Source organism: Cyrtonyx montezumae, unplaced genomic scaffold (genome assembly GCF_038088225.1).
Source record: "Cyrtonyx montezumae isolate F1298 unplaced genomic scaffold, pur_monq_1.0 scaffold_2, whole genome shotgun sequence".
NCBI classification, from domain to species: Eukaryota; Metazoa; Chordata; class Aves; order Galliformes; family Odontophoridae; genus Cyrtonyx; species Cyrtonyx montezumae.
This window is the reverse complement of record NW_027071936.1, coordinates 29,222,450-29,236,465: the sequence shown is the minus strand read 5'-3', so window position 1 is coordinate 29,236,465 and position 14,016 is coordinate 29,222,450. Positions and strand designations below refer to the sequence as shown.

General features: G+C 38.0%; 1 protein-coding gene across 1 annotated transcript in view; it reads left to right on the top strand.

The window, feature by feature from the left end:
• Positions 1-13,140, top strand: part of ADAMTS3 (ADAM metallopeptidase with thrombospondin type 1 motif 3) — a 128,831-nt gene extending 115,691 nt beyond the window's left edge. Inside the window, exons 16-22 of the mRNA XM_065736757.1 lie at positions 916-996; positions 2,416-2,579; positions 3,151-3,316; positions 4,021-4,153; positions 4,458-4,665; positions 5,546-5,663; positions 10,587-13,140. Coding sequence (XP_065592829.1) covers positions 916-996; positions 2,416-2,579; positions 3,151-3,316; positions 4,021-4,153; positions 4,458-4,665; positions 5,546-5,663; positions 10,587-11,164 — 1,448 coding nt within the window. The 3' untranslated portion in view covers positions 11,165-13,140. The remainder of the gene's footprint in view (positions 1-915; positions 997-2,415; positions 2,580-3,150; positions 3,317-4,020; positions 4,154-4,457; positions 4,666-5,545; positions 5,664-10,586) is intronic.
• Positions 13,141-14,016: the final 876 nt, after the last annotated feature.

Here is a 14,016-nt window from a genome sequence, read left to right as displayed (position 1 = left end):
AAAAATGGATCCAAGGAGATTTGTCATGACTAAATATGCAGGCGTTAAAAGGAAAATACAGAAATATGCAAGTGCTGTGCTCTCAGAGTTTTGCATCCTTACATCAAATTAATAAGATTCACTTCAGTGCTTCTGAAGCTCTTCTTTAAAACTTGCAATAGAAGTGACTGCTGACAGGTTCTCAAGATGGATTTTTGTCTTCCTAAATAACAGTACTACAAACTGAACACTACACTAATTATTTAGACTGATAAATAATTGAAATTCAAAATAGGAATTGTCATCTTTGAGAACAGCTTTTTATTCTTAACTGTAGAGTTAAGAATAAATTCAGCCCTTTTGTTTCAGGAGTAATACTTGAATTAATGCATTTTACATTTGTAGTTTTAAATTGTTTGGACTAACATCCATGTAAACAAGCCTTTCCTTATGTGTAGTGACAATACAATCTCCTATATCCACCTTTCTTCAGTATCATTGATGTCTCAAAAGTAAACAGACACACTGAAGAGATGTGTATCAGTACAGTAAGTAAACTCAAATCCTGCAGCCTAGCTGATGGGTGATTTGGAAAAAAATAATCAGGAAGAATCGTTTTTCTCCCTTGTATACTCAGAAACATTGGAAACATATATTTTTGCCTGAATTGTTTATTAATGTGGCCAGTAGCAGTATAGCTAATGAAGAGACAAATAGATTTGTAACTGATTTCTCTTTACTCCTGGAAAGAGGTAAAACACAAGGAGGCCCTGTCAAATATGTTACAAAGCTATTTGATCAGTTTATTTCTGACATTGCTTCTCAGTTGGTGGATGCCCTCTTCTGCAAGTAGAAGCTGGATAATGTAGAGCGCTCCTAACCATGGCTATTACTTTTTATTTCCTCCTCTGCTTTCTCCATTGACACATGCCAAAGGGTACCTTAAGATGTTTGACATCCCTCCTGGTGCTCGACATGTGTTTATCCAAGAAGACGAGGCTTCTCCTCATTTTCTTGGTAAGTTCCTCCCTCAGGTTTGTCTTTGAGGCATGATGAAAAGCATGGGGCAGTCATGCAGAAGAACCTGAGAAATGAGAACCAAACTAAAGTAGTAAAGATGAATTTTTGCATTCAGAATTGCATGTTACAAACTGACGGTGTAAGTTTAGCAGTCAAATTCACTTCTCACCTGAATTCCTCAAAGTATTAGATTGATCTCAACTTGCATGTTTACTAATAAGAGGCTCTCATCACTCTTACTTAAATGACACTGCCAAGGTAAAAGATGCATTCTATTATAGGAATTCAGTATCTTCAATTCAGTATCTTTAATAATCTTATTTGCTGCATATTGCTGTTGTTATATGAGTTTGTATCTTGCTACTTAGCATTTTCTAATGCTTAAGGGATTTTTAAATTACACTGGAGGGGTGAGATCTTCCATAGGTTTTGATGTACATTTAATCAGTTCTTTATGTGCTTGGGTAGTGTTTGAATTGTAAACTCTTCAGACAGAGTTAAATCTACTACCGAAAAATAAGTAAGAATAGAAAAAGGAAGTTAAAAAAAAACAAAAGGGAGGAAATAGTTTAGGCTGTGATAATGTCAGAGAGAAAAACTCTTGGCTTTTGAGGTTTGAGAACTTCAATTTGGACCAAGCACAATGTGATAGTACCCCTGGGAGAATGGCTTTCTTTTGGTAGTAAGTGGTTTCATCACGTTTCTAACTAGGTACACTGCAAAAGTCATGCATTTTGATTGCTATAATAATAGGAGCATGTAAGATGTTGACATATTTTTAATCGTGTTCTATGGTGATGTAGAAAAAGATGTACAAAAATAAAAATGAGAGTCCCTCTGTAGATTTCTAATTTATTGGCTTGTAATCCAACCCCAACACTACATGATTTTCAAAATGTGTTGCAGGAACTCCAGGCAGTTTCCCAAGGGTTGGAATGCATTCACTTTTTGCTTATTGATTTTAGCATCTGGCACATACATACATGTGCCAAAGATACTAAAGTGTGGAAAAAGTGTGTCACTTATGCAAAGAAGGAGGACAGGAGGCTATGAAGATTTGACCTGAGTTTCTTGCTACTACCTATTCTTCTTGGGAACTAAGCCAATATGGAAAGCATGCATATTACTTGTGAAGAGGTACTTTCTGTACCTAATTCATATGGTTAAGGAGTGCAAAATTGAATCAGATATGCAAATGCATCTATCGTCAGACTGGAATTCGGAGGCTACATGAGATGGCCTTGGATGGCCTTTTTCTGAGCAAATGCTTCTACAGCACTTGCTAATGGGGCTTGTTCATAAAATCAATAAGCCATAAAGTGGCTTTCTGTAAAGCCTGTCAAGTTTCACATAAGCCCCCATGATTGCAGATGACATGATGAGAGGCACGACTGTCACCTTTTTCAATCCTTTCAGCAATTAAGAACCAGGCTACAGGACACTATATTCTGAATGGAAAAGGGGAGGAGGCCAGATCGCGATCTTTCATCGACCTGGGCGTGGAGTGGGAATACAACATAGAAGACGACATAGAAACTCTGCACACTGATGGGCCTTTGCATGATGCAGTGGTTGTCCTGGTAGGTTGTATGTCAAGCAATGGGAACACAGTGGTTTTGTCTTTTACAGAAGTACATGGCCAGCGTGAAGATTGTGCCAAGATTAGACCTTGCTGTGTAATACCTTTCAGAAAGAGTGCAGATGAGACAGCTGACAGGCTGAAGCCCTTTTCTCACTAGCTGGTACTCTCCTTGGTAAAATGCTGCTTGTTCATGCAGCAGTAATGTGCCAATACTGTGTGCTCGGATACCAGTGAGACACTTTGGACAAAAACAGACATTACATGTCAAACACTATTTGCTCTCTTGCCAAGTAGATCACTGGGCCACAGCATCATTTTCTACCCTAGATAATGGTGTCCTACTTGGACAGCTTATAACACTAGCCTTAGAAAGGCATCTCATTTTAAACAGCTCTGTTGATCTTAATATTGTTAGTTACAGCTGTGAAGATAAAAAAGAAAACCTTTTTTTCTCAATTTGTTAACCAGCATTTTGCATGTTTCCTTAAGAGGCTCTAGGTTCTTCACTCTGCAGCAGAATAAATAATAGCTCTGGTTTTCTACCACTGTTTGCATTTGATTATTAATAGATCATTCCTCGGGAGAATGACACAAGATCTAGCCTGACTTACAAATACATCATTCACGAGGATTCAGTACCAACTATCAACAGCAACAACGTCCTACAGGAGGAAATAGACACTTTTGAGTGGGCATTGAAAAGTTGGTCACAGTGCTCCAAACCCTGTGGTGGAGGTAAACAGATGATGTAGCACCCTCTAGTATTAAATAACAAATTACCAGAAGTGGAAGAGTAAAAGGTGGGGGAAGTGAATGCTTTAGAAATCTTGGGCTTCCATTTTAGAAGCAACTTGTTATTTTGGGTGCCCAAGCTTAAAATATCTTAAGTGTCTGCTTATTCAAAAGTGTCACACTTCCAGTCCTTTTTGCTGTTAAATTCAGTACCCAAGGTCACTTTGGAAGTATACACTCAGACATTTTTTGCTACTGACCATTCACTTTGCTTACAGTATGTTATTCCTATGCAAATAATGGGTAATGTAAATTTCTAATTAACTAACTCTTATGTAGAACAGTTGAGCAGGTAATTAGTTTGGGTAGCAATAATGCTAAAATGTGACCTGGGACTTGAGTTCATTCCCTGGTTAGTAAGCGACCTGCTGCTTGATGTTAAGGAAGTAATTTCTGCTCACTCTATACCACGTGTGTGTGCAGTGCAGAGGTTAAAAGGTCTTAGGAGTCCCTTCTGGCCTTATAAACCTACCACAGTAGGCATAATAACTGTATTATAACTGACAATGGAACAAATTGTGAGCATGTTTTAATACCTTGTAAATATCTGTCATGTAAAACCATTTAATAGCAATTGAAAGTTATAATTAAACAAAAAAAATTCTAACAAGGGTCTGTTTTTGCTAATTTTTCTGAAAAATTCGCAGGATTCCAATATACCAAATATGGGTGCCGCAGGAAAAGTGATAACAAAATGGTTCATCGCAGCTTCTGTGAAGCCAGCAAAAAGCCAAAGCCCATTCGTAGAATGTGCAATCTTCAGGAATGTACACGGCCTCTGTAAGTTGCTCTTACTTAAGAATACAATTGATTTCTCCTTGTACGGGTGAAAATGAGCCCAAACCCAATTTGGTAGGATGCTTATAGCTTTCTAGATTAGAGATCCTGTGTAACAATTATGCATTATTTTTTTTTTTTTTACCTGTGTAAGATCTTGCTGAGTGTTTTCATCGCCTCTACCCATGCCCCACCCAGCCCTCTAAAAAAGCAACAATAAACAATATGCTAAGAGCTGCCTGAACTGACAGCAGTTTGGACAATGGTAAAAGTTGTGATAGCATTTTATTCCTTTTTTACTTTTAAGGTGGGCAGCAGATGAGTGGGAATACTGCACAAAAACCTGTGGGAATTCAGGCTACCAGATCCGCACTGTGCGTTGCATTCAGCCCCTTCACGATGGCACAAACCGCTCTGTCCATTTCAAGTACTGCAGTGGGGATCGCCCTGAGAGTCGCAGGCCATGCAACCGAGTACCATGCCCTGCACTGTGGAAAGCTGGGCCCTGGTCTGAGGTAGGCAAGCAGCAGTCATGAGTGAATAATATACCTTTGCACCTCACACCTCCAGGGTTGGAGCTGTGCCTGTGGTGAAAGTTCCTGCCTGTATTGGCAGGAGATCTCCAAAATGTGAAAATCAGCAGTAGATAATGCCTTCGAGGCTCATGTGCTTCTTATAGCACTGCCAAATTCTCTAGAAACAAACACTGAAAATACCCACAGTGTCAAATGCACAATCCTGGAAAAAACAAAAATGGGCATTTTGTTTTGTTTTTTTTTCAACTTTCCAAATTTTCATTTCCCAGTTCTGATGATAGCTTTCTCTCTCTCTTTCTTTCTTTCTCTCTTTCTTTCTCTCTCTTTCTTTCTCTCTCTCTTTCTTTCTCTCTCTTTCTTTCTCTCTCTTTCTTTGTCTCTTTCTCTCTTTCTCTCTCTTTCTCTCTCCTCTCTTTTTCTCTCTTTCTCTCTCTCTCTCTTTCTCTCTCCTCTCTTTTTCTGTCTTTCTGTCTTTCTTCTGCAAGTGTTAATATTCCTATGGTGTCTTAGGAACAAATGCTACAGCTAACTCAGTGAACGCTGAGTTAGAATTCCATGTCTTTTTTTTATCTTCTTTCTGTTACACTGCCAAGGAGTAAGCTGTAGGAAGACTAAGAGGAAAAATTCATAGTATACTCTAATAATAAATTTAACATTGCAGAAAGCAAGGACTGATGAAAATGCCATCCTCTTTCTTTACATATTTTTCCATAGTGTCAGCCTTCACTAAAGCCTGCTCTCAAAACAAACTGCTGGAATGTATAGCCTGATGTGAAAACCAGCCCTGAGCTATTTTAGACATGTCAAATATTGCAGATTGCTGTGAAATACCCTGAATTGTCTTCTGTCTGTTTCATAGTGTTCTGTGACCTGTGGGGAGGGAACCGAGACCCGGCAGATCATATGCCGTGCTGGTGACCACTGCGATGGAGAAAAGCCAGAATCAGTGAGGGTTTGTAAACAACCTCCCTGTAATGGTAAGGAAACAGACTGCAGCAAATGAGGGTAACTGTTCCTCTCTCAGCACTGTGCATAGTATGGTTCCGGGGTTAGAGACTTAGATTTCATACTTGAGTCAACTCTGATGTAAAATAATACAATGTGTTTAATCCTTCCTGAAGTTTTAGTTCTACCTGGTGAACCTACTGTGTTGATGCGTACTGGTTTCTAAGACAAGTCAGAGCCTCTGCTTATGATCAGCTAGTGTATATATGCCATATTTGTACAGTACTGTGTTTTAAAGATACTATGCTGTTAGGTGTCAACCACACAACCTTACTTCTTGCATGCTAGAAAACATACCATTCATTGATGATCCCTCTGCTTTATTCCAGCTACTAGTGCCCTGATTTTCAGCCCAGCACGTTAATATTCAAACTGAGAGTGATCAGTGTTTCTCACACATTTGAGGCCCTCTGTTGTAAACATGCTGAAACAGGAGGGTTGGACATGTTAGCCTAAGTTGTATTTGCAGAAATTTGTGCTGGAGATGTAGGTCGGTCCCAAGTAGACCCTACTTGACCTCTAGATCCCAGCATGAAGCCAATTAAAGAAATGCAAATACAAAAAAAAATTGAGCCATAGGATATTAATAAGATTCCTGGGAGTCTCATTACATTATTTTCATAGTATTTTTGGAACAGTTTTTTAATCTTTTTATGAACAACAACAACAAAAAGGTCTTTATTCCTTTGAGCTGTTAACTTCATTAGATTTTGGGTTTGTTTTCTAAAATCCCTCACAATAGTCCTAATATTCTGACCACTGGCTGCTTGAAAAAAAGAGTACTTAGAAAGTGCAGCATGTTTTCCTACAGACTGAATGTAACTGCTTGCTACAAGTCTAGTGAAAGTCTACGGTTTGTTCTTACTTGTATTCTGCTGTTGCCAGTGAAAGGACTCAGGAGAAAATTATTCTAGGAGCAGTGAACTGTTAGGAAATTGTGTATCCACTAGGTGGGAGCAAATCACTATCTGTGACTTGATAAAGAGGTACCAGATTTAAAATTATTTATTCATTGTGGACCGATTTTTCGCTGGTGATACAAACATTTTCAAAGCTAAAATAAATAAGGGCTACATCTTCACAAAGCAATTCAGATAGATTTGATCTTGTGCTTTAAGCATTAGCTTTAAGAGTCTTTGCTTTAAACATCAGCTAAGATTTTCTTTAATGGCCAGTATTAAATTCCAGCCTTTCAAAATTAGGCATCACACGGTCTTACTCTGTCTCTTTCACAGTCATACTCAGAACCAAATGCCACTGACCTGTAAGACTTAGGATCTGCTAATATGGGAAATAAGTAATAGATGACCTTGTACAGACCCTCTGCCAATGCCCTTGAATCACATTGGTTAATACTCATTCTATTTTTCAGTTTTAGCTGCTTAATACACACCCCATCTTACTTGACTCACTGAAGGATTTGTGTAGTCACATCTAGAGTACTGTAGCTGCCTAACAGGGTTCTGAAATGCTGGATTCACACTCTAAAGAAAGAGGACATAGTACACCTTGGAGCAGCTTTAAAAAAAAATAATGAATGGCCAAGGAAGTGCACTGATCCATCTGGCCTTGCTGCAGCAAACCTACAGCACAGCCTAGTCTTTATAAAAATGCTGCTAACTATAAGTGCCCAGGCAGCTGCATCCAGCCAAATCCCTCACATCTTTGACAAAACCACAGGGTACCTTGTGGGTTCTGCTCTTCAGACACACTGTACCAGACTCTTTGAGTGCAAACCTCTCTATTCTGCTCAGGAATTTGGGCTGTAGCTTTTACCAAGCATTTTCCGCCTCTGCACTAAGTAGCTGACAGTATTCTTTCAGACCAAATAGTCTGTGTTTTTCACCACCCTCTTCTAATGTGGTTTCTACCACACTCTATGTTTGGGGGGAATATAGCTAAAATATGGATATTATTCTGTAATATTTGTGTAGGTAAGCCTTTTATGCATAGAAAGTATATTAATTCTTTATTTTTAAGTTTTTTTATATTTTAAGCTTTGATTACTATTTTGATTTTCAGGGCATTAGACATAGCAAAACATTTGTCTACATCAGATGTTTTTGACAAATGATTATTGTATAAATGCAAAATTGCTGAGAATTCAATCTAAATGGACTGTGATGAAAATTTTCCTCAGTTAAGGTGATTCTTTTTGTGGTATGTGGCACACTAACCTTTGTCTTCCTTTTCATGAGAAAAACATGTCTGCATACAGGAGAAGAGCCACCACTTCTTCCATCGTAAGCCTCAGTGGAGATTACAAAAAACTGATTTTGTGGTACTTGCAGAAATATGCAGAAATATCCACCTGTTGTTTTAAATTTTAGTGCCTGAATACCAGATTCCAGCTCAAAGCAAGATTTATCAGTGGGGTGCTCTCACCCATCTTCCCACTGGATGTACAATTACAGTGATCCTTTTTATAAGAACTGTGTCACTTCTAAAATGTAATGTGAAATTTTTGAGTCAATTTAAATTATTTTCTACTAGTTTCACCTTCTAAAGATTCGCTAGGGAACCGATACACTTTCTTGTGTCTTCTACTCTTAGTTACCATGAAGCAAGTAACAAATTGTGAGAAGGAGAATTTTTACCGTGAACATCAGCAGAAGGATATGAGCACTCCCGTACTGAATAGGAAATTGTTGACTAGGTTGTGCAGAATTAACCTAAAAAATAAAAAAAAGGGATTACGTGAGTATATAGCTCCAAGATTGTACTTATGGAACCTACTGGAAGTAGATAAGTACAAAACCAAATCTTTGCACTATTGTTTAAGTCACAAAATCAAAACTATTGCAAATCAGTACCAGAAAAACAAGCTGTTAGAGAACAGGACAAAATAAAATGCACTGCCACTGTGGAATGGCAAAAATAATTATTTGGTACTTTCCTTTTTAGGTTTATTTGTTACTTTAGGTCATAATATTTGCTTTCGCTTATATATAGATGTAAATCAGAGCATGTTAATAAGACAACTGTCATAATTTTCCAGATTGGATGATCTCATTTACATGGAAGTGTAATTATTACTCTATATATGATGCAAAGATTTGTGTTTCAATATTAGCTTTTCTAGTTTAGATGAATTATGAATGTAGCCCTTGAATTTCCCATGCTAATTCCTGCTGAAAATAGTCTTAGAGTGCCTTCATGGACTACATACATTCTCAGGCAAAACTGCAGATTTAACTCTAGGTTTGTCAAGAACCAATAAACATCTATCCAAGGAATCACATCAGGATTACCAGCAAGGAATAATTTTATATTATGTGCTGAAGTCATATAATTTGCTATTTATAAACAGCGTCCCACATGCCCACTGATGCAAGTGTGTAATTTTACTGAATTCAGTGCAATTAGACTCATCTATAGTGATTGAGGGGTTGGACTACAGTTAATATTTTAAAAAAGGAAAACTTAGTTACCTAATATACTGTTGACATGTGGTAAGACAACATCTATACTAGTGAGAAAATAGTACAGAAAGCTAATTTACTTTCAGAGCTTAATAAGTGGCATTACATGCCATCTGTTGCTCATTGAAATGTTGACTGAATAATTGCTGACTATGAACGGAAGACACATGGAACAGATACTCTCCATGGTCAGAGTTAGCTTTTGGCCATTTATATTATGGTTTTGCATATTTCTGTTTTCAGTAAAGCCCATCAGTACCACTTCAAATAAACTGTGATATCTTAGGAAAATTCTGTTAATGGAAACGTCCTGCTAGTCTCTCCCTAAAGTATTTGAGTAATTACTGGATGCATCAAGCAATTTATTTTTCCTCATTGCTGTTTTTCTGTCCTGAGAAGTGTTAAATGTTCGTATTTTCTTCATCTGATTTAGGGCTGCTGTTAAATCCTTTGCATCTGATTTAGGTGGTATGGTTAGTACAACAGATTCAAGATTAAAACCGTAAATACTCAATATTGCCACCAACTCTTGAGTGCTAGAAACTCTCAATGTTTGTCCCAGTTCAAGTGACACTAAAACTTAGAACTTTGCCATTGAGTTCATGTAATGGATCACACTGAAGAAGTCTGGGTACGGATGTGCTCTTAGCTCAGTATAAAAGGCCTTAAAATTCTTCTGACTTAACTGTGTGTTAAGGCTTTCCTCTCTACCTTTTTTGACCAGTGTGACTGCATCTCTATCCATGCAACACAAGTATCCAGCAAATGCTTAGAAAAAGACTGATGTTTCTGAGATCTCAAGTACAACTTTTACTTCTATAGGAAGTCTTCTTTTGCTGACTGAAAGGAATGCCTCACACGACCTGAGGGCATCTTACATTTGACCTATCCGTTAGAAGCTTTCCATCAGTTCTCCATTTATGTTTGGGTCACAGAAAAACTAAGAAATGTTTCTGACACTTTATTTTAAGAGATGATGCAAAAGGCATCTTAGAGAGTTCATGGAATTGGAGAATATCTCAAGTTGGAAGGGACCTGCAAGGATCATTGAATCCAGCTCCACACAGGACCACCCAAAATGGCTGCTTGGGATTTCTTTAAAGGAAGATCTAATTGTTTTTAATTTTATTGATAGATAATATCCTCAGGCTAAATTTTGGGCAGGTATTGGAGAGTTAGCACTGTAAATTGCTGTCTGTAGTCCTCCACAAACATGACTTTCCTCTCTTTGCTACTGTTCTGCACAGAAGCCAACATTTTCGAAGTAACCGATAATATTTTTTTTGTTTTCAGAGAGGCCTCTTTAAAGAGGCTAGTTTATTTTTTTGGGCTTGGTGAGTTTTTTCATGGATGAAACATCTCACACTAGCCCATCATTTTGGCAACGGGCATTATTAGTGCCCATTGAAGTGCTGTGAGAGTATTTCAGTGCTCTTCACTAGGTTTACAATCAGCATTGCATTTGTTTTGCAGATGAGCCCTGTATGGGAGACAAATCAATCTTCTGTCAGATGGAAGTGCTTGCACGTTACTGTTCCATCCCTGGCTACAACAAGCTGTGCTGTGAGTCCTGCAGCAAGCGCAGCAGCACTCTCCCACCACCATTCCTTACCGAAGCTGCTGAAACTGAGGAGGAAGTGATGTTCGATCAAAGTGATTTGCCTAGAGCTTTGGTGATGCCAACGCCTTTAATCCCACACTATGCAGAGTTTCTGCCAGGGAGAAGGGGCCTGGGCAGGCTTCGCTTCACAGAAGAGGATGCAGATATACACGCATCCCCATCAAACACGAAGCCCAAAGGTGCTGAGTTTCCACAATGGAGAGTTCCTCTGGCAAGCAAAACTTCCAAGCTATTTGCTTTGCTCCAACAGCCACCTGCCAACAGCAGCAGTCTTGGTCCTCTAAATAACCTTGGTTTGGTTGCAGCTGTTCCTGTGGTGTCAGCTAATAACACCGCAGTAGGTGCTCCTTCTCCATCAAGAACCTCGCAGAAGAGTGAGAAGCAAATTGACAGGAGATGGCCTTCAAGGTCCTCCAGTGTGGAAAGATGAATGTGAATGCCACATGGAGAATAGTTGCAGAAAGAAGCTTTGGTTCGCTTTATGTTTCATTTCTTTACTTCTGGACACTACGGTGCATGCTGCTTTCTACAAGCAGGACACTGCAGATCATCAACTCATTCTCCTTGTAAATACAAAGAACAAGAAGTGCTGGTTCACTTTCTAGTTGCTCCCGTCCTCCCATACTGTGTCATCTGGTTAGCTTGAATGCATTGGAGGAAAGCACCAAAGAATATTCCTAACAGTGCACAAAAGTTGCCGAGGGCATCGGTCAAGCTCTAGTGCAGGGAAAGTGGCCATGACCTCAGTAGTCACCTCATTATTTTTGTCTTTAAATACTCACATGTAGAAAACGCCCCACTACAAGAAGTACCAAACGTTTACATGATACAAAATACTTTTGCAGTGGAACAACTGAATGAATAAGACTTGTTTTGCTAATTTATCTATATAAATGGATATTGTATGAGCAAATTTGCAGCTGTTATGTAAATACTGTATATTGCAGAAAATCAGTATTATTTTTAAGAGTTTTGTTCTGTCAGACAACTGTTTACCTATGTTACATTCTGGACGATTACTAGGTGCCTGCCATTGAGTACTGCCTTATTTACATTCCACAAGTTAATTTTTTAAATAGCATTGTCATAAAAGGTTAAGTTCCATTTTCACATGAATTACATCTACTGACACTAGGAAAGAGTTTGTTGTTTGATTTTTAATATCAACAATGTGATGCTTTCTTTTCAGATAGAGGGGGAAAAAAAAAGAAGCGTAGTTCTAAAGTAATGAGTCTACTTATTGCCACCTGCCCACTGAAAGTTTGTTCAGACATTTTAGTGTAATTCCAGTCACAGGTTGGAAAAATGCTTTTACGTGCCTGTGAAATGAACACTGACACCTGCAGCCTACACTGAGCAGCCATTGCTTTGGTTAGGAGTTGCAGTGCTGTCCCTTAAGTCTCCTCTTGCCTAAGAGGTCAGACCAGTGTAGGAAGCCATGTATATACTGTAAGTACTGTAATATTCACAGGTCAAAAATGAGTTGTGTTTTTCAGACGATCCAGTTGTTTTTTATGAAGCTAAAAAAGCATCATAGCGGTAGCACTAAGAAGAAATAGCTGTGGCAAGACTTAAAAGAAGTTTTTTTTCCTACTGGAAGCATTGGTTCAAAGGTGAGAGATATTTATTTTTCAGCATGGTTCACCTCAAAATCTCCACAAGCACAATGCATCTGACTGCAATGATGTACTAGTAATTTATGTCCGTAACCATCTTGTTCACAGTCCACACAATCACACTCTCTCCTGTGTGTTGCTGTAAAGTACTTGTATATAGGATTGAGAACTAAAGATATTTATTAAAAGTTGAATTCTTGATAGTATTTTATGTACTAAATATTTACAGTAAGGGCAGTTGACTATCCTTTTTGCCAAGATAAAATAGATGTAACTAGATACTTGTACATGCTATGTCATATGGATAGAACAGAAATTTAAGCTAACTAAACTACTGTAGAGAAATTGTTGATCTTATTCTTAAAAATAAAAAAGTCTTATGACATTTTTTTTATTACAAGCATCTTTAATGTCTAAGTAGGATATTAAATATTCATGTGCAATTTTTGCTTCCCCATAAGAAGTCCTCATGCTTGCCCTATTTGAAAGAACAGTGGATGTGTGCCTCTAACATACTATAAAATAGTAGGATTCCAGATTAGGACTCCAAAGGTTAAATTCTGGAAAGAAACTTCTGAGGTGATTATGCATAAGCACTGGATGACTAGGATGAAGTAAGGGTGAAAACTGTTGTCAGAAGACTTTTATTGTTAATGAAATTTAAGAAGATGAATCCTATTCAAGGGAATATAGGGTCACTGGGCATCTTACGTTGCCATGAGCATAATCTAACCCACTGAAGTACTGACTCGACACCTCTAAAGAATTGCTGCTACCTTTCTGCCAGGTCAAAGAAATTAGTATTTAGTATATTGTACAGACAATCCTTGAGCCTCAAACAGACAAATAGGGTGTATTTTGTACTTGGAAATTTCCCAGAAGTCAAATTCTCTGTCTTTATCTTCTACATATATACAGTGTGGGTGTAGATAATCCCTGTACCTTTTTGCTTTCTTTTCTACCAAGCTACTTTCTCTTTCATTAAAGTGTACACTACTGATCCTGTTTGTTGTATTGGGGAGCATGTAGCAATAAAATCTTTAAGATAATGAGGCTTCTTTTTCCGGTTTGATTCGTGATTTTGTTATTTTTGTTATTTTATCCCTTACAAAATGAAGGAATACGTACATCTCCAAACTTCTTGAAAAAAGCTCTTTTCCTCTCCATCTCTTCAAAACCTATGACAATATTTTTGAAATTTAGAATTAACAAAGCTGAATATGCAGAATAAAATTTTCTTTACTGAGTGTTTTTATATACCATGTACTCCACAGAGTCAACATCAGTGCAGATGGCTCAAAGGACTTCAGTGCCCTCTGCAGAGGCTTTTGCTTCTTTATGAGGAAAAACAGTTGCCTTCACCATGTCTTTCTCTGGAAAACAGGTTTAACACACTTCCAGGTTCCTGTGACTTGTGGAAGAGGTACTAATAAAAATCATTGACAATAGGATATAAAATCTATTTAAAACTGATTTCTGAGTGCTTTCTGAGTCAAAGTAAATGCATTTTGAAAGTTCCTGAGTGGTTTGCTTAATCCCCTACTCAGAGTAGATTAAACTTGTTCAGATGTTTCCATAGTCCTGATGCACTAAGGAAGTGGAATGAATCATTGGTGAAGATGGGCTAAAAGCAGTGTAATTAAAACTCCCTTGTCAGATATCCATA